This window comes from Podarcis melisellensis (genome assembly GCF_964234715.1).
Source record: "Podarcis melisellensis genome assembly, chromosome: 4".
Taxonomy (NCBI): domain Eukaryota; kingdom Metazoa; phylum Chordata; class Lepidosauria; order Squamata; family Lacertidae; genus Podarcis; species Podarcis melisellensis.
Genome location: NC_138531.1, coordinates 42,382,637 through 42,404,306, shown reverse-complemented (window position 1 = coordinate 42,404,306; position 21,670 = coordinate 42,382,637). Strand labels below are relative to the sequence as shown.

General features: G+C 38.2%; 1 protein-coding gene across 1 annotated transcript in view; it reads right to left on the bottom strand.

Moving 5' to 3' along the window:
* The window catches only part of PDK3 (pyruvate dehydrogenase kinase 3), a 38,199-nt gene that overhangs the window by 8,489 nt on the left and 8,040 nt on the right, over nucleotides 1-21,670 (bottom strand). Inside the window, exons 2-9 of the mRNA XM_081909023.1 lie at nucleotides 14,980-15,121; nucleotides 13,480-13,551; nucleotides 8,220-8,404; nucleotides 5,518-5,607; nucleotides 4,054-4,131; nucleotides 3,141-3,217; nucleotides 1,864-1,965; nucleotides 332-442 (exon numbers count right to left, since the gene is read on the bottom strand). Of these exons, the coding sequence (XP_081765149.1) occupies nucleotides 332-442; nucleotides 1,864-1,965; nucleotides 3,141-3,217; nucleotides 4,054-4,131; nucleotides 5,518-5,607; nucleotides 8,220-8,404; nucleotides 13,480-13,551; nucleotides 14,980-15,121 (857 nt within the window). The remainder of the gene's footprint in view (nucleotides 1-331; nucleotides 443-1,863; nucleotides 1,966-3,140; nucleotides 3,218-4,053; nucleotides 4,132-5,517; nucleotides 5,608-8,219; nucleotides 8,405-13,479; nucleotides 13,552-14,979; nucleotides 15,122-21,670) is intronic.

The following is a 21,670-nucleotide window of genomic DNA, read 5'->3' as shown; positions in this document are numbered from 1 at the left end:
AGTTTGAGAGAAAGCCATCCCACTATAAATGTATTCAGCTATCATAGGAAACACCTAGTATACAGTGTACATAACCACATAATGCATCAAAAGAAATCATAAATATTCAGCACCTTATAGATGGAACTGTTTTTAGTTGACCATCATTATTATTTCATCTAGGATCTACTACAGATATACTGCATCAGTTGACAATCAAACAATAGCTTGTGTTGACTCCTATGTTTTTCAGACAAAGTTTGTGTCAGGAAAAGGCAAAAATAACATAAAGCTATGAGAAGTATTTTCTGGGAATAGTTAGCCTATCATTAGCCTACAGGACAGAACTTACCAAAGGTACAGCTCTTGATGGCTCCAAACTAGGCCTGGGGGCAGTTGAATACATATAGTTAAATAGGCGATCTATTTTTCTCAGTGGCACACCACCACCTTTATCACTTATCTATAGAAGAAAACCAAAGTTTCATTAAGACAAAATGCCCTCCAATGACACTGTTTATACTATTAATAATAGAGAGGTAGTTACTTAACACTTGCATAAATACCAAAGGAAGTACTGTATTTTTCGCTCCATAGGGTGCACCGGACAATAGGGCGCACCTAGTTTATAGGGGCGTAAATAAATAAAAAAAATTATCCCCCCCCGGCTGTCTTGGATTCCTCTTTAGCCACACACCACCTCTCCAGCCGGGAGAGGCTGCGCACGGCTTCGTTTTTAGCCCAAGCTTCCCCCGACCCCAGAACAGGTCCGGGAGCAGAGGCAAGGTTGCGCTGCCTTGCAACCTCTCCCGGAGCTTGCAGGCTGGGGGAGCGCTCCGAAGGTTTGTGGATAGCTGCCTGAAGCCCAGGAAGCGCAGTGGGAGTTGGCACTTCAGGCTGCAATCTGCAAGCCTTTGGAGCCCGGCAGGCACTCCCGCGGCACTCCGAAGGCTTGCGGATAGCTTCCTGAAACCTGGAGAGCGAGAGGGGTCGGTGCGCACACACTTTCCCCCTTCATTTTTGGAGGGGGAAAAGTGCGTCCTAAAGAGCGAAAAATACGGTATCTGTCTGTCCACAAGCAGCATTCACCATGTAAGCTATGGGCTGACATCAGATGTACAGAATAGAGCCCTAGGGCTCAAAGTGAATTCAGGATCAGCTGTTCCAAATCTAAAAGGTTAGCTCCTCCTTGCTTTAAACTACACCAAAACTAAGTTTCCTTAGATTAGTAAACATTCTCCTGACTACAGAGTTGAAAGCACAGAGTAGGAATGAATGATATGGCCCATGCAAGAGGTGCCTGCTCAATTCAAAGAGTAGCTAAGCACTATAAGGAAATGTGAAAGTTACTCTGAACTTCTAGTTCAGATCTATCTGCTATCTGAAGAAGTGTGCATGCACACGAAAGCTCATACCAAGAACTAACTTAGTTGGTCTTTAAGGTGCTACTGGAAGGAATTTTCTTTTGTCTGAACTTCTAGTCAGAAGGACTGGAGTGGAGAGGATGGATTCCTTCCCAAGAGGAAAAAAAAACCACACCACCTCTCTGTAGCCTACTTAATAATCTGCAACAAGAGTCATAATAATCTTTGAAGTTCTCTCCCTCTTTGTAAACTAGGCCTCTGACAAAGTAGTTGTCAAACAAACACACAGCTCTTATCCCATTACCACATAAAACCAGTGCTTTTTTTCCTGGGGGGACACAGGAATACACACACCCTTAAACATTTTGTGAATCTAAGTTGGGCCTCATTGAGGAGCAGTATTTCAGTATGAGTAGGAAAATGAGAGTACCCCTAAACATATTTTTTTAAGAAAAAAAGCAGTGTATAAATCTGCTTTTCCCCAAGTTGTTACAGCAAAAATTGTTTAGCAAATTTGTACCTTTATTGATAGATCTTCTTTACCCAAAGTGACTAAGGTTTTAACTGGTGGATAGCCTTCGCTTTTACCCTCATATAACTCCACTGTAGCTCGCATTGAGTTCTGAAAAAGAAAAAGAAGTGTTAACCAGGCAGAAAAAGAAGTGTTAACCAGGCAGAGGGCCTTCTCAGCAGTGGCACCCTCCCATCAGATGTCAGGGAAATAAAGAATTGCACAACTTTTAGAAAACATCTGAAGGGAACTTTTTTATGTCTGACATTTTGTTATTTTTTGTATTTTGCTGGAAGCTGCCCTGAGTGGCTGGGGAAACCCAGCCAGATGGGCAGGGTATAAACAATAGAATTATTATTAAAATTTCTGAAGCTTTTAATAAGCATTAAGCAACAATATTAGAAGATGTACAAACCTATGAGACCACTTTTAAATTTATTTATTTAAAAATATACTAAATTCACATAAAATTTACACATAGGATTAATAAAAAATAACATCTAACAAAGAAGTTGAGAAATGGTTTTATAGTAAAGCTTCTTGTGGGTAATGGATCACCAGCATACAAAGCAAGCTGCCCCAACACTGTACAGAATGGCAAAACCTACGCTGTGTATCAGTGGACTCGCAGAGCCCTGCAATGGCTTCAAAGTGTGTTCTTTTATTGGATATGTTCATTTGAGCTCAGTTGATTAATGTAAAATATAGATAGTAACAATCTGTATTAAGTGGCAGTAACGACAATGTTTGCTAGTATCAGTAACTGTTAAAACAGCCTCATCCCAGCAGACCCTTCCTAAAATCACACATGGTAACAGTGTACAATAACGACTATCCTTCCCTATGAACAGATATGCAGTAGGTTTCATATGTAGCCACAGTTGCCACATAAAAATCGACTACTTGGGAGAATAAAACACTTGCCACCAAAGAACTGTGTCAGTCTTCTATCACTAATTTTACCTGTTTACACCTTCACTTTCTAAAACTTCACCTTCTTTATGAAAGGAGAAGAGACCCATAATGTATTACACAAATTTCCTTTTTTCAATTACAGATTTCGCCTAACACATGAACACTCTGTGGAAGAATACAAGGAAGAATGACATGTTATTCTTCTAAATCAAGGCCATTTGTGCACACAAGGATCACAGGTAACATTTTACACAAAAATGGGCAGATGCATCAATCTTTAAGACTATGCTTAGTCTCAGTATTTTTTCCAGTTCACTCAAAAGAGGAAGCAAGCAAAATTAGCCTCCTTCCCATGAGACAATTCTACTTACCTTGAACAATTCAAAAAGCATGTGAAACAGATGTGAGGGTACATAGACTACTTGAATAGGCTTGCCCGGTGCTTTAGCTAGAAAACAGAAACCATTTATATAACTGAAAATTCAATTTATGATGTCTTTAAATTGCCATTTTCTAGCATAAGATATCATACTTTTTAATTTTTCTGATTTTTTCTTTTTTTACCTTTCTGATTCCTAGAAATATGAAACACCAAATATGTCAAGCCAGTGCAGAGTTGGTAGTCAAGACAGAGCACCTGTATGAACAAACCGAGAATGCTGCCCTATGCAATAACCTTCACTCGCACACTTAGCTCAGATTTTCCATGTTTAAAATAACTGTGGTGTCATCATATTTAGTTAATTACATTTTGTGATTTAAGAAGATCATGTGTCTCCATGACTGTAGACTCAATTACCAGAATATAAAGCGAAATCCACAAATGCAAGAGAGCTTTACACTTGTGTTTCCTGAACTGAAGCTTCCATGTGGCATGGTAAACCATATTTTAATAGGAGGGAAAGCTTGAAAAGCAGTTTGTAATATGGTAGAGGGATTTGTCACCAAAAAGCAAAACATTCATTTGGGCATGTTCAATCCTCTAACTGTCTAAAACCTCTTTGGATCTTAAACTCTAAGATGTATTTTTAAAAATCCACCTGCTGCAGTCTTACTAGCTACTTAAAAAAAAAAATGTGGCCAAAAAAAAGTTGGAAAACAGAATGCAGTGTTTCATTCCAACTTTCCCTTGCTTTGGCTATACCCATAACTTTGGCACAGCTCTTAAGTCAAAATGAATGTTGTGATTAAATTTTATAAAATAAAATAAAATAAAAGATCCTTAGAACACGCAAAGCCCAGATAGTTATAAGAATGCTAAAAAGCAATGAACTTCAGTGTTACCATTGAATTCTTCAATTTCCAACTCGGGTGATACCAGATAATACTGTTCACACAACATCTTAGCTGTTGCAAAGGCATCTGTGAGTGAAGAAAACAAAAACTTATAGAATTATGCAGTAATGGCAATATACGTATATTCTGTACCTCAAGAGGCTATAATTTTTTCTTATTTTTTTTTAGATTTCTTATTTTGGTCCTGTGAGGACCAAACTACATATAAGTAATCAGATCCTCTGAGGTAAAAACAGGCTTCTAACTTAAATGGAGAAGCAGGAATGAAGAATGGGGAGTTATGCATCCTCCCTCTGTGTTATTTCTCAGATCAAAATTCTGCCCCCAAAGCTACTATTGGCTTCATGAGAGGAAAAATACATGCCCCATTCACCTTAACCACACATTTTTTAAAAAACACATTCATTCCATTTTATTTACCCAAGGATAAATGAACAGCAACATAACTAATCCCTGCCAGAAGTGAGGCTCTACTTTTGCTCTGTAGCTTTAAGTCTTTGTTTTAAAACTACAATAAATTTTATTTTCATGTTTTGCCAGTTCTACATAGAAGGCATGTACAAAGCAAAGCATGTAATGTATTCCCTAGATTTAAGGAAGTATTTTCAAATTCAGTTCTTTCACCCATTCCCAAAAAGTAATTGTTAACCATGCCATCTATTTTTTTAAAAACCTACTCCAGCAATTATTAACAATTTTAGAGACTGTGCACAAAAATGTAATTGGCATCTTTCACTATCTGGAAGTAGAATTTAGGGAGATGATTCGAGAAAGAGAGTTGTATGATATTAAGCATTTAAAGTACAGCTTCATAGTTGACAAACCTATTTGAGCAAGCAAATGCATACCCAGCTTGTTTCCAGCGCACAGTGAATGATAATAATAAAACTGCAAATAATTGGGTTTCTTGGCTCCCATAAATATATCACATTGGAACAAAATATAAATAGAAAATTGAAGTAACTTCAGAAATGTCTTGAAGATATATTTTCTGTAACTTAACTATGCTATACCTCCATCTAGTGACAAGAAATATCAATACACTACAGAGCAAGCTCTCTTCAATACCAATGGGTCTGTGCTATTTATTTGATTTATGTTTTTTAACATAAATAAATAACACGTCTCCTTCTGGAATTTCATGCTCCCTCCCTTTCTGGAACCAATTCTTTCCCTTCGCTTGTTAGTTTTAACCATGATTTAGTGTTACACCTGCATCACCACTGAATGGGACCCCCAAATTAACCAGAATTTTAAGTGAGTTTGCATATCCTGCTTTGGGAGAAGCCGACTACCTTTAACCATGGGTGGCATCAGTGCATATATAAAGCTTACAAGGAAAAGGAGAGGCTACTGACTGTTAGATGAGGGATTTACCATGAGAAATGGTTCAAGGCATTACACATACACCTTGCAATCAAAGTTCCAAAAACAACTTGTGTTTACTCTTACCATCCACTACGTCAGCTACATTACACGTAGGATCAATACTTCCAATATGTTTGGGATGAGCAGGATTAGTGACCCCACCAAAAAGTAGTGCTAAAATGAGAGGAAAGGCAGATATTAATTGAAATAACATTTTGTCAACAATTAAAGGGTAATGGAATCTAATGGTGAGTAACACATCTTAAAGCTTTTAAAAGGCAAAAAATACTACTGCTGTGCTGCATTTTGATCACAAAACTTTGCTTTTGATGGGTGTGAGATGGATATAAAAAACCCATCACCACCTAACATAGATAGGCAAGATGTGCATATGGCCATGTTTCCTGGTTTCTTTTTCTTTCATACTGATAAGCAGTAATTACCGTATTTTTCGCCCCATAGGGTGCACCGGCCCATAGGACGCACCTAGTTTTTTGGGGGTGAGATAAAGAAAAAATATTATTTCCCCCCCATGGCTAGCGGAGAGCTGCGCGAAGCCGGAAGCCTGGGACGTGCTGAGCTCAGCGTGGCCCAAGCTTCTGGGTGCAGGCAAGCTCTCCGCTAGCCGTGGGAGAGCTGTGCGACTTCGCGCAGCTCTCCCACGGTTAGCAGATAGCTTCCTGAAGCCTGGAGAGCGAGAGGGGTCGGTGCGCACCGACCCCCCTCACTCTCCAGGCTTCAGCGAAAGCCTGCATTCGCCCCATAGGACGCACACACATTTCCCCTTCATTTTTGGAGGGGGGAAAGTGCATCCTATAGGGCGAAAAATACGGTATATTTAATTATTTAATTATATTTAACTTAATTTAAAATAAATGTGTAACTTACTTATTTTATTTTATTACTGCCACACAGTGTAGCATAACATAACAAATTGAACTGGTTTCTGGGTCAACAGAGATTATCACCTTGTCCCCACTGCATGAACAAAAAGGGAAGAAGGGTGTAAAAGCATTCACTTGGCTCAACTCTAGAAAATATTGACTGACAGCTGCTGCAATCCCAGTCTGGGAAGCGGAGAAAGTACTAGCAATAATTATTTGGGAACATCTTGCTCAACATTGCTAGCAGCCAATGGCTGCAGTCCTATATCCACTTATCTGAGAATAACCCCCACGGGACTCATGTATAGCCTTGTGCTATAAGCTATACATAGCCAAAGAGAGACAAAGGGTAAAGGAATTATCTGAACATTATTCAGTAAACTGAATGTGAACTGCAGTGTATTCAAGAATACAACAAAATATACAATCTGGAATGACAACATGTGCTTTAAAGTTTTCTTGTATATTATTACAAGAAAATTACCACTCTCTATGTGATGGTCTGCCTCCATCAGACTCATAGTTATTTTGGTATTTGGAAGCAGGGTTAGCTTTGCGCAATTCAGCATTTATGGAAGGTTGTAAAAATTATTAATCTAGCCCCCAAATGCACAACTGTTACCAGGCCTGCTGCAATAGGACCTGTCACTCTTCACTAGCCCTATGTCTCACTAATTTCTGGCTGCCATTTGCTGCCACATGGCTCTAGGGCCTGTTCTAGCTAGCTATATTGTATTTCAGATTAAGGCTAGTCATAATTTTCTGTGAGTCCTTCCTCTGCATTTAACCTTCTTGCTTTCCACTTGAAAGCAAAGGAACAGGCTCAGCACTAAGTGGGATAGTGCTGGCTGGTGCTGATGGGAGCTGCAGTCCAAAACAGCAGGAGGGTGCCAGGTTGGCGAAAGCAGGGTCAATTGATTGGAAACATTTACAGCTGTTCAAACATCAGCAAACAAAAGCTATTTGCAATCACCGCAGCAATACTGATAAGGGGAATGATTTGCACAGAATAACTTCAGCAGTTGAGGTCAAGTCCATAATGCATTTGAACAGACTGATATTAAGCAAATGCTACTTTTATAGCTGCAAAAAAATTGTTCCTTCTGTGCATTTGCTAACTAGACTGTGGGTGGGAGTTAGCATAGTCACACTGACAAAACAATGAAGGCTAGATTTCCTTAACTGATAGGCGGTCAGATGCAACTCATAGTTTGTTTTTTTCACAGCCTGCTGAGAACTGACTTGGCACTCAGCTCTTGGAGACACCCTGCATGGCACTGCTCTCTGACTGATGCACAGGCTACAATACTATTTCATGCCAAAGCAAGCACAGACATCCATTTAGTGTCCCTTTCTGACTTCGCCAGATAACAGATGCAGAAACCTGCCTTGTATCATTTTTTTTTAATCCATAACCTCAGTTATTTTCTGAGGAAACCGTTTTCCAGACTCCCTCACCCCACCCCAGTGTCAAGAAGCTAATAACAAAATATTCAGGAAAAGCCTGCTTGAGACAGGATGTTTCTTTTTCCCTTGCTCCAACACTGTCTAAACGACTAAACAACAACAACAACGTTTGCCTTACAGTAGACAGAGTGGCGTAGTAGTTAGAGAAAGAGGAACTAACATTGGCCCTCCAGATGTTGTTGGTCTCCCATTAGCTTTAACCAGAATATCCAATGGTTAAGGGTGATGGGAGTTAGCTGCCCTTGAGTTAAGAGAGATGAGCTCGGACCTCGGAGATCTAGGTTCAAATCCTCACAGTCACAAAGCTCATTGGTTGGGTTGAGTTTGCCCCAGTCCCATTCTCTCAACCTAAACTACTTCACAGAACTATTGTGAGGATAAAGGAAGGGGTGAGAGGAAGACCATCTTTTGATTAAATGGACAGCAGATACTTACTGTGCTGGTTAATCAGCATGCGGAACGAGATGCGGTTGGTGTAGAACCTATCTAGGAAATACTGGATGTTACTGCTGACAAAAGGGTCAAAGCCATATTTTTCTTTGTATTCAATCACTCCTTGGGCCATGGTAGGAACAACGTCATTGTGTCTGTTCCTGACTTTAATTAAGACATCTAAAAAGCTGGAGAGAGAGAGAAATCAGAAACAAGATGTGACAGTTAACTACAAAATCTGCATCTCAGATGACACCATTAAAATTCATTCAGAATACAAAACTTTCAGTACCATCACATTGTACTAAAATATTTGGCTGCAGGTGAATATTAGATTGGGTATTTCATATCATCATTTGAACATCTGCCTTCCTCACCTCTGCAACTCATGGCCTCAATCTCCTGTCCACTTTCCTTCCAATCTGCCCTGTTTAAAGATCACTTCTTGCATTCATATTCTTTTGAACTATTCCCTGTTCCAATCTGCATTAGGCCCCTATGCTTTTCTGGGTTTTAAGGCCTTTTCATTCCCCTTTACCTACTTCTTTTTTAAGCCCTTCTGCAGACTGACTTTTCATCTGCCCCGCCCCTCTATAGCATTAGAACAGTTCATCCAATCACTACCCAGAGCCTTTACCACAATTTACCTTAGTACATCACATTGCATATAGCATGCCAGAAAGTTTTATGTATTCCAAGAAAGCCAATCCTGTTCATCAAGACCTGTTTAGAGCCACATGTGCATATTTTAAATTGTGCCGCTGCTAAATGTTTTGCTCATGCAAGTCAAAACAAAATAAAATAGCTATTCATGCCTCATAGTTGCACCACCAACATTCTTCACTTTGTGTAAGGAGCTGGAAAAATGGGAGAGAGATGCTTCAAAACATATAATCTGATTAAACCTCCCAGATCCAGAAGGACTCCAAAAGAGCAGCTGCTGAAGTTTGACTGTTTCCAAATTTGGCAGCATCAATTACAATAAAGTTATGATGGTTATGTTTAAGACCAAGGGACAAATGAAGCACAAATTTCTCTTAATATCATTATAGTTGGGGGGCCCTCTTCATTTTCTTGAAACTATTGGAGGCCATCAAGTTTGGGTTTGTTGCAGAAGTAATTCTGCCTGATCTTCTATACCAACTAATCTTACACTAGTAGGCTGGGCCCCACAAGTGCATCACACTCTGCAGTGCTGTGCAGTGGGTATGGAACTAGAGTGATCCAGGTCAGGGTGGATTCAAATCCCTGGTTGGTCATAAATGCTACTTAGTGGCTTGGAATAGTCATACACTCTCAGTCTACTTACATTGCTGATCTCTCACACCTCATAAATCTACCTTTCATTTTCAGAGCTAACCATGGCTAGCAATCTTTCTGCCCCAGTAATGCTTGCAAATCACCATTAGCTCAAACCATCTACTTCTAAACACGACAACAAACTGTGGTTTGGCTTTAACCATGACTAGCGAAAATACTAGTGCAGACATTATAGTTAGCTTTGAAAATCGAAGGCGGTATACAAATAACATGTAAAAATGAGAGGCCTGCAGTAAGGGATACTGTCAAATAAATAATACTTATTTGTGCCATAAAAGCGAACGAAAGACTAAATATACTGGATAAACATTAACTACTGTTTATCTACAAGCAATTGTTTGAGCTGTAACTAACTGAGCATAAACAGCTGAAAACAAAACACCAGTTGATATTTGAAGTATCAGAAATTCACGTTTTCTTCCACTTTTATAATTTACAACACAACTATTTACTTAACATGATAAATGCATGAGAAAAAAAGAATAACAAAAGGAGAGAGTTGTGTTCAATTCCATCTATAATACTAAGCCAACCTTTTTATGGGTAACATAAAGAACAGAAGGACACTATTTTACATATTAAATTGATCACAGTAGAACACACATAGCTCATTTAGGGAGGAAATACATAGAACATTAGGCCATCTATATAAAGATAGCAGGTGATCAATTAGTAAAAACTAGCATGGAACTCTTTCAAGAAGAAGAGATCTGAAAACAGAAACATGCTGTTTCCAAGTACCATAAAAATGTTCAATTTTTTTTACGTTAAAGTGCATACAAGCATATTTAACTGCTATTACTACTTAGGGTTCCATACAAATATACCTGTAAACAGCAGCAGGTGCAAGTTTTATTTATTTCTTCCTCCCACCAGCACCTTAAAGGTCAAACACATAGCTTGTGAATCCAGTGCTGATTGCCTTTTCGACTTCATAACCCCCCATCCCCCCCCCCCGTTGAATCAGGTGGCCTGTCTGCTTTAGTTTCTTTCTTAAGTGCTTTCCATGTTTATGGAGTCAAAACTTTTGTTTCCCACTTTTTGCAATTATAAAGTGTAAAATTCACACTGTTCAAACAGCTGTTTTACATTGCAAAATAATACTCAGGTGACAAGGGTTGGATCCATGAGCCAGCCAACCAGCACTGTGCATAGCCCTGCTCCAAGAACATTGGAAAATGTCTTCTCGCCTGAAAGAAGTGTTAATTAGCATTGCACAAATCCAACTTCTGTTACAAACTAGAAAACAAGTTTCATCCAAAACTGATCCAGGGGAGAAGACTAAACATCTAGCCAACATGTGGTACACACACTACCAGAGTGGACTCACATCTAAAATTATCTATGGCTGTACACACCCCAACATTCATTTAGTACTGGTACTGTTAAAAGTTGTACGACACAGATTATAAAACTACTGAAGGTTTGGCTGTTCATCTAATCCATAATTATGGTGAGGGGGACAAGAGGGATTAATGAGTACATAATGATAAAAAAGTAGGGAGTATTAAATAGGAACCACATTTTACTATACTCTCAAATACCCAAGACAGTAATAATAAACACAAGATTCATTGCTTGTGCCACACAATCCAGTCCTTGGCTAAGCAATCAGCATTAGAATCTCAGCCTTTTTCTTTTCAACAGGAACCACACTTGAAAGTGGGGCAGATTGTGTGCTATGTATTTCTTTCCTCTTCCTGTTACCAAGGAAAAACAGGAAGATGCAAAAAATCGAAATCTGTACAAATCTGCTTAAATTCATAGGTCTTCTCAGCAAGAATAGCTGAAATCTAGCCTCCCAAGTGAAGCAGCATGGTTTCCTTTTGCAGGTCCAACTTGGCAGTGCTACCCTCATTTCCAGTAATTACAAGTTTGAATATTCTAGTGACAATACTAAATATTTGCAAGGGGAGTTGGAATATGCTTGAGTCTATTATCTAAGTTACTTCCATTAACTATGCAAATTCCCACCCACATTTTTACCGGTTTTTCCATTTTTCTTGTATCGGGAAGTTTTGCTAGTCTAGAGAGCTGCCATGATGTAAATATAACCTTTCCTATCAAGTAATAAAATCATGTCCATTTTCCTTGCAGGTACTTTTCTAACATACATTTCTGATTGTGAAAGAGTGCTCCTTTTTAAAAGGTATCTTACTTGCCATTTTCGTGTCTAATCAGCAATGCTTAAGTACCTCCGCAAATTCCTCATGCAGTTTTCAAATGATCCATTACTCTAAAAATAATAACTGAGAAATCTGAACAGTAACAACCTAATCCCAAACCTCAAAACCTTCAAATTGCACAAGGAGGGTTTTAACCTACTCACCTGGCTTGCTGATTGGACAAGCACTCCTTCTTGAAAATTATTTAATGCTTAAAAGCTTCAGCTAGATTAGATCCTGCTGATTCTATGAGGATCTGAGAGTTAAGGCCAGGAGAAGTCCATTTCTCTACTTCGCTGCTTCAAATGAAAAAAGAATTCCCTTTTTTTGTTCATGAGATCTAAGTATTAAAGGGCATCCTACTCCTCTAACATAGAGAAGTGGCAAATAAAGATACAATATAAAGAAATAAAGTTTGCTTTCCTGATTTTTGCTCTGTATTATATAGACTACCTTCTAAGAAAGGCTATGAAAAACACTCTCTTTTAGTAGAGGAAAAAATGGATTTATTTACAGGACTCCATTTCAACTTCAAGTATCATCAATGTGAATTTGTGCCATTTTATACCTACATGTCCGCATATGATCTGCCTGGGTGTCACACTGTCTCTAAACATAACCTTATTGTTTACCTTGACCTTTTGGTTATTTTGTGAACCATACCTGTCCAAATAAATGACAGGGCATGGCTTTGAAGTTCATCATATCTGATGTTAGATGACACAGAAGTAAAATATTATAAATAAATAAAATATTATTTGTGAACTATATATACTCCAGATTTATGTATAAGCTAAACAACCTATAGCCTAGTGCCCCACTCTCTTGGGGGGCCCCAAAAAATTTAAAGAAAAAAAATCTGGATGTACATTTCCAAAATGTAAGATAAAAAACAAATAAAATAAAACCTACATACAGCAACAGTGGTTTTGTGTTGTGTAGTCTCCTATGATGTAAGCAATGGGCCCCGTCTGCTAGCCTGCTTCCTGAAATATCACTGGTTTGCTCATTTCTATATAAAGTGTGCCTATATTCTGCATGGACTGGTTGCATGGCAACATGTGCAAATGGCTTTAGGTACCTATTAGGTCCATAAATCACCATATAGCATATATTCAACACAAAAAACAGTGACAAATTATTGTAGACAAAGGACAGCTGGACATATAAAGGGCCCCATTACCTTCAGTAGCTTAGGGCCTCATCAAACCTAAATCCAGCCCAGATTCTGCACTTGTTCAGAGCCCCAAAGCTAATACTCTCATCATCTCCACAAAATAAAACCAGTATTTTCCACTGCTTTTCAAAGACACAAATCCATTTCTTATGGGACTCCTGGTGTAATCTCATTTATCACAGGAAATACGCACTCTCTCTTAAAGTTACTTTGCCAATTTAGCTGTACAAGCAATTGCAGAAGATGACTTCCACGATGCATCCAGCTGAGTATACAGTGCATTTCCTTTAGAAACAATGGCAGCATTTTTCTCTTTTTTTTATTAAGGGGAGGTTACAACTTAACATTTTGCCTTCACCTTAAACTACAGCAGGCTGGAAATAACAAACAGATACATGATCAGTTCATTAGTATATACAATACAGCATTATTAAGAAACTAAAAGTCTTTTTCAATATAGTTATTTGTTCTAATAAAAAAAAAGTTTTCATGAAACAACAGCAAACTTTGTGAACTAAAATTCTGATTTCATCTACATTACGGCAGAAGTTCATTATACTGCTTCCACAGAGTTGATTTGTTTGAAACAGCAGTCACTTACTTATCTAAAACATGTGGATCTTCAGGACTTTTATTTTCATATTCTAAAAGTTCAAGAAAGCTCTGCATATACCTGAAACACATAGGAAGAGCAAAATTAATGTAAAACCACCTAGTGAAAAAGCAAGAGATAAGCTAGAATCTTAACTAATAATGACTTGAAACACTGGAAGGCATTAGAACCTACAAAAATTGTCAAGTAAAGAATGTTAGGTTAAAATATCTTTGAAATATGATGCAGATATTGTAAATTTTGTCCAGCAAAAATTAAGTACCGGTAAATTAAAGGATTACTATTTAAATACTTGAACCAACTGATTCAGATTTCAATTTATTCACTTTTACTTAAAAGTATTTTAGACATAGACCTGACACCAGAAACCATTTGAAAGTGGAAAGCTGTAGAGTTATTTATAACATATGCACTGTGTAGAAAACAATGTAGATATTGTTTCATATAACAGGAAATTCTACAGTTAATGCAAATCTTCTAAACCTGGAACGGTCCTCCAAGTCCCATCTCTCCTCTTTTATCAGAGCTTTGAAACTTACTGTTCTGCAGGACTTTTTATAATTGACTTTTGCTGTTTTTATCCTAGATTCTTTGGGTTTCCAAGACATATTTTATCTTATTTTTAAGATTTGATTTTGTAAGCCACTATTGCTACAAAACAAAAAATCTATTAAAGCAATAAAAATAAGCTTATAATTTCCCACTCTTCTCAGTACAGTAAAGGGAAAACATTTTACATATTTTTATAGCATCTCTGCAAGAGAACATATCCCATTTAAGAAACAGACCAGGTCTAGCATCAAACTAGCCTCAAACGCACTAGGTTTTCAGCGCATGACTTTTAATACCATCTCTAACCAAAAAGAAGCATTGGTATAATCCTATCTATACATGTCTAATTAGAAGAAAGTTCCATCAAGTTTAGTGAAACTTACTTTCAGTTAAATGTGCATAAGACTGGTGCCTAAGTAGGTGAAACCACACTTGTTCATATAATCCCCATTAACGTCTCACCCATTTCTCCCTTCTCTCCCTAGAGTCTTTAAGATGTAGCTTATTAACAACACTTCCCCCTGCCACCATAGGTCTTCTTCATGGCCCAAAGAACTTCATGTACTGCAAAAACAACTTACTCAAAAATATTCTTATACACGCACACACCAAATTTAAATTTATTCTTAATGATGTCATTTTTGCTATCCCAGAACTCGTGAAAGCGGAGGTGGAACATGTGAATTGAGAGAAAGGAAGAGAATTTGGAGAATGCAGATGGAGGGAAGAGAAATTAGAGCTTGTGGGTAAGGATGAAGTGGAATGTACAAGGTAGAGGAAGAGCCCAGGTATGTAGAATATGGAGCAGAAACCCAACCATTGAATTCTTATATGTAAGCTTGCTACAGTTGCTTGAGCTGGACAGCTAGATTATTTTGCTTGTAAAATTCACCATGTTTGGTTCATATAGCTTTGTTGCCTGTTATTTATACCTACCAGCTTTGGACTAGCTTAACTGAAGGTCTATTCAGCAAGTTGTCCGGCAGCAAGTTGACTTCTCTCATAGTGTTAGCAAGCCGCACAGGAAGTTCTTTCCGCAGGAACATATATGATGTTTTCTCACATGCATTATCACGTCCTATGGTTGAAAAGACAAACAGAATTTAGTTCCCCCACTCCCTCATTCTTCAAACATTCTTAGAAAATGTAAACATGATGTAAAGAAAAAAAATCCTCTATTTAGCCAGACGTTAGGTTTTTTTTTTATAATATTTTTATTAATTTTCCAACACATATTAAGCACAATACAGTGCACTATACGAAGACAAACATACACATAAACACACACAGATATAATTTCACAACCTTCTTTTCATAAATATTACTTCTCCGACTTCCCCATACCTCTCCTTTCTGCATCCCTATTTCCAAATTTCTTTCAGCAAATCCTCACTTAATTTATCATTTACAGCTGTAATCCTCTTTTTTTTCTTAACCTCGACATTTTAGCACTCATTAATTTTATAATCATTCTTAAGATAAACTTTAAACTTCTTCCAATCTTCCTCCACCGTCTCTTTTCCTTGGTCACGGATTCTGCCAGTCATCTCAGCCAGTCCCATGTAGTCAATCACCTTCGTCTGCCATTCTTCCAGAGTGGGCAGTTCTTGTGTCTTCCAGTACTTTGCTGTAAGTACCCTTGCTGCTGTAGTAGCATACATAAAAAAAGTCCTATCTCTCTTTGACACCAATTGGCCGACCATGCCCAGGAGAAAAGCCTCTGGTTTCTTATGAAAGGTACATTTAAGTACCTTCTTCATTTCATTATAGATCATTTCCCAGAAGGCCTTAATCCTCGGGCATGTCCACCAGAGGTGATAGAAAGTACCTTCAGTTTCATTACATTTCCAACATTTGTTATTTTTGCAAGCTTAACTGGGGTCATGATATTCTTAAGGCATTACATGCCGTAAACTTTATACCGGTGGTCCATAACTGTTCCCAGTCAGCAAACATAATATTATGACCAATGTCTTGTGCCCACTTGATCATAGCTGATTTAACTGTTTCATCTAGCCAGACGTTAGGTTTTGAGTGCAAGTTTCCTTCATGTTTATTAAATCTGAATTCAATACACAAACTACTTAACACCCACAGTAACCGCCAACACCAGCCTGATTGCACTAATCGAAGTGCATACTTGTATCTATCTGCTTATTATTTACCTAACTGTAAGCTAAACCGTGTCAAAAGACCTAAAGATGGAAGCACATTTGGCAATCATATATACATCTTTTCAAAATACTTTTGCATATAGCACATAAGTAAACTGAGTAACGAGATTGAATCCAATACTTTGGATTAATGTTCTTTTTTAAAAAATGGGGGGGGGGTTTGGTGGTTCTAAATGATGCATTAGTATTTTTATTATTCTTAAACATTTATTTGATTCAATTCTCTTTGGTATTTGGAGCATTTTAGGAAGAGGCAGACCTATCTTTTTCCACTCAACTTTCTAACACAGTGGTGGGCTAGTGTCACAACATATGTGTTTGTATATGTATCTCTGCATGCTCTGCTAGAGAATAGATGTTTTGTGCTGAGTTCGAGGGTGAACATGGCAGAGAAAAGAAACACTGGGCACTGTCCTGGTATGCTTAGGCATATTGGTCCAATTAAAATGTATGAAACTAATGGGCTTAACTGTGACCTTCATGCTCAGTGTTTTTAATGGGACTTTGGTGTGCTTGGCTTTGACCTCATTGCACCCTTACAGTACACTCCTATACAGACCTACGGTACTCATAAGTGGGGCTTATGCGCCGATAGGTGAGTCAGGATTGCAACCTTCAATCTATACACATTCAAATTAGCAGAAAGTTGGTAAAGGTTTATTCGTTGTTACTTAGTAGAGCAACTTGGATGTTCTAGACAGTAGCCAACAGCCAGACATCAAGGCTTCAGACTAGAGACTATACATATTTTCATTCCTCTCACCCCCTCCCTAAGAGTAGACAACTCCACAGTAATATTCAAAAAGGCCAGGTAAACTCACAGACCTGTGTTTTACCTGTAATGAGCTGTCAGTATTCCACTTTAGGCAAGAGAAAGATTGCAAATGTGTTAGTCATGGTCACAAAAGACAACCGCCTGCAAAATGAACAAGTGCTGCAAGGTACTGATTAAGTTATGTTCATGCAGCCCAGGAAATAATGTTAAAAGCATTGCTATGCATATAATAACTAAGATTTGCAATTTGAAAAATCCTTAAGTGTAGTGCAACTGGCACAATCAAGGTCATACTTTTTAAGGCAGTCCCATTATAATCAGTTCAACAGCACATCATTCAGCATCTATTCGCAGATAATGTACATTGGCAGGATACAGCCCAATCAGATTCCACCCCCCTTTAAGTACTTAGTTTTTCTCACTCCTTTAAGGCACGCCTGACAATGGCTTGTTATAGCTTAGTAATTTTTTGTTTTAGATATGATCCTGCAAGTATTTATCGATGTATGTCTTTGCCTGTTCATTTGCATGCATGTACTTCTTTTTGGTAGATGTATTTTTGTCAAGAATTGGAAAATGACAGCCATTATCTGTCACATAATTAATCTGTAAAAACTGTTTAGGACCACTAGAACAATCTGCAATCATTTATTTTTGCTTTACTAGCACAACTGACTTGGGACTCAACCAGCTATTCATCTGGTTAGACTGACCATTTCTGGCTACCACAAAGTGTCAAATTTTCATTCTATTTATTATTACAAGGCATAGGTCAGAAGATGCTGATTCTTCTCTACCAGAATTTCAAGTTTTCCAAACTTCAAGAAGTAATCTACCACCACCAAGGCAAAATCACTGTTGAGGACACAAGAGACATTGGCACTGAATCATCAAGGTTGGCTCAGACTGTGTGCGCATCACAAACAGTATCCATTAATATCTGCTGGCAACCACTACTCTCTATAATAGTCAGGAAAGGTCTCATGGAATCACTTGCAAAAGTGAATCTCCCCTTGCTTCCTTAACTGTCTAAAAGCATCACACCAGTACCAATGTTAAGGGCAGTTAATGCTAACCTGCCTTCCCTCTTAACAAGGATTCGAACGCATGGATTAAAACTGGTTACCAAACCCTTGTTAAGAGGGAACTAGCTAATACTAATGTAATGCTCTGCTGTTGTTAGGATCCATGGGGAAATATAGGGAGACTTTGCTCCTGAAGGAGCTATATGACCCCTTCCACTTCTACTTAATTTCACCATGGTTAAGGGATCCAAGCTGATAAGCCTGCACTAGTCCAAAGTGATTAAGACAACACTAAAAAATTGGTATAAAAAAGGAAGATTGTTGAGCAAATTATTCTAGTTACAGTTGTAGTTACATAAGCCTTACTTTTATTTATTTTGTTCACCTTTTCTATTTAGTCTGTGCTATAGAGTTCTGCACAACTTTAAATGGAACTGCTCTCAAGAACATATGAGAACATAACAGTGAGTGACTTATAGGTAGACTCCTAACTGAAATAAACAGAGTCAAAAATAGCCCCTAGCTGAACTCTATTAAACAGCCAGTTTACACCCTTCAATGTGAGAACTTATGCCCTGTAGTTACAGATTCAGTTAACCAGTTGCAGGTGGTTCGTTTTTTTAAGCTGTTCAAAAAGAAACCAAGTAAAAATATAACCTAAAGTAACCTGGAGCAAGAAGTGAGATGGCACAACATTTCTGTCCCATCTGCCTTCTCACTAAGCAGTACACAACTGGATGGAAAGTTATCTACCATCCTGCATGTACTTGAGGCTTAACTACATGTTATCAATGAGATCATGACTGGATCTTCCAATACAGGTACTGTTATTTTTACTCTGAAGGAGCCATGGAGGGAAGCCTTGATGAGGGACATAGCAACTTCAGAGGAGGGAGCAACATTTTAAATCAGGAAAACTGTGTATGGGAAAGAAAAAAATCACCCCCTTACCTCTCTGATCGAACTCTGCCCCAGATAAAAGTAAAAATAAAGAAGTTCAGCGATCCAGTCACAGAGATCCTTCTTAATGTGTAATTTTATTCCTAACAATAAATTGTCTCACATGCTTCTTTATGAAGAGTCTGCATAATTTTTCCACCTTTGGCCCTCCAGATGTTGCTGGCCTACAACTTCCATCATGCTTGCTGTGGCTGAGGGGAGTTGTGGTTCAGAAACATCTAGGGCCAAAGGCTCTCCATACCTGCTTTGTAGGTCACCCTATGTGCCCCTCTTGCCCAGTAATGCTGTCTGCTCCAGCGATGGCTGTCCTCCAGATGTTTTAGAACTGCATGCAACTGTACTAGCAGGGGCTGAGATGGTAAACCATGGTTTGTTCATATTAACTTTTGCTTGTTTTCATATCTAGTTCAAACCTGCCCCAGCCAACTAAGCATGGTTTCTTTAAGGCCAACACAGTTACTTATAAAGATGTAAAATTCTGCCATACAACGAATGTGTGCATATGTAAAACACACATTCTTTACTCTGTAGCCAACGCTAATGTCATCAGAAATAAATAAAAAGGAAGGAAAGCATTTTTACTCACACATACATGTTTATTGCTTGACAACTAAACGCAAAACATGCCTACAATCGTGAATATTTTTCACAAAGAATTCATTCATGTGACAAGGTTTCCAAGAGATTACTGTCATATAAAACAAGCAAGTCACAGTAACAGGACAATATAAACTGTCAGTTTTATACTTAAATCCATTTTATAATTTTTGATTAAAAAACATATGTAAAGCAATTTGATGTTCTTGTGAGAACTGATCTTCCATAATTAATGTGTTTAATTCAAAGCTACTAACCACATCAAGACAAGTATAGACAGTGCATTCTTCAACGTCTCTTAGATAAAATGTTCACATTTTCAGTTTCACTTATGGTTTATCTGTTTTTCAAACTCACAGTAGATCCACTAAAATCAATGGATTTGCTCTAATTAATATTGGTTATCTCACCATACATTTTAAGTAAAGCTAAACAGGCCAATTAAAAATATTATAAATCAAGCAGCCAATTATGTTTGTTAATTTGCAAAGCTTTCTTAATTTATGATCCATAATAAATAATATTGTTAGGAGAACAGTTATGAGCATTGGACAAAGATTGTTCAGTTACGATACTTGTCAAGGACACATGAAAATATCAATAAAAATACTTCTATTATCTTTCAAAAGTACATGTGAAACTATACAACAGTAGTTATGTGGAGTGTTTGCTTTTGATCAGTCAGGGTAGTTTCATTTGAGTAGTACTGTATGCCAAACATTACAATACTGCACGTGCGTGACAAGACAAATGAAACATGTTAATTCCTTTATCTTAACACATCTTGAAGAAGGTAAATAGCAAAGAGGATTAAGACACCAATAAAATGATCCAGCCCAGTTTTAAGCGTGCTAAAGCCCATTGATTTAAATGGACTAAGACTGACCTATCTCTGGACTGTTTGTTTTCAGCATCAATAGGTGAAAAAGTAGCATATGCATTTAAAGACTTTTCTGCTTCTATGTATCCAGTGATCTGCTGCATTAACCAGCCAGTGAATAAAAACCACTTCACAAACATTACATTTTAAAGAGATAGTTAAAACACTGAATGTATGCACATAACTAATGTATCTTTAAAAATTCATTAATTATATAGAATGTTTGCCTATTCAAGTTCTCATGACAGCACTTAATGATTGAATGACCCACTAGCTGAGGGAGAGAAATCCTTGCACTGATGGAACAATCTGCTTATCACTACACTGAAAACAACTCAATGATATCATTAGCAATGAAGTATTCACATATGTTGTTAAACGTGCAAGCAAAATATTTTTTTCAGTTTTTTCAGATGTCCTGCACAAATTGGTTATCTCAGGAGAACTCTGGACTGATTTTCTCCCATAGCTTTAGAAGAAAACTAACAGAACTAAAATCATCTAAGACTAGTTTGAGGGTAACAGCTGAAATTGACAGAACAGAACAAGTCGCAGTATAGGGTGAAGGTATATGTGATGATAAATGTGTCTTGGCATTTAACATGCACTTTACCAAAAGTGCAAATATAAGTTCCAGGGGGGAGTGGCTTATAATTATTGGAACCTCAGAGGGTGGGGGGATATAACCCTTCTCCTGCTGTGATGATGACAAAAAAACCTCTCCTCTGAAACTGCAATTTGCATAGGGCTGTGGTTTTCAACCAGTGTGCCATAGTACCCTGGGATGCCTTGAATGATGGTCAGCGGTGACATGGGCAACACTGGCCTCTTTCCTTTCCTCCCTCCTCTGATGTTCTCTCACATCTCTGCCTCCCAAAGGCTTCACAGCTGTTTATTGCAGTAGCCCTGACTACAAACTCTGTAGGCAAATGATGCCTCTGGGGCTGGCCAGGGGGTGCTGGTTGCCAGGAGTTGAGGTGGCCTTGGAGTAAGCAAGCAAGTGAGTGAGGGGCCCCAGCCAGCCAGTCCACTAGACCTTGCTTCTGGGAATGGACGGACAAGTCCCATGCCCCTGTGGGGCAGTGTGAGGAGTCACCTCTTTTTTGGGGGGCAACTCCTCTGAGGGATGGCAGCAGCGGCTGTCCAGAGGATTCCCAAGGTGAAGGGAGAGGAGAGGAGGCTGAGGGAACACTCCACAAGGGAGGGTGTCCAAAAA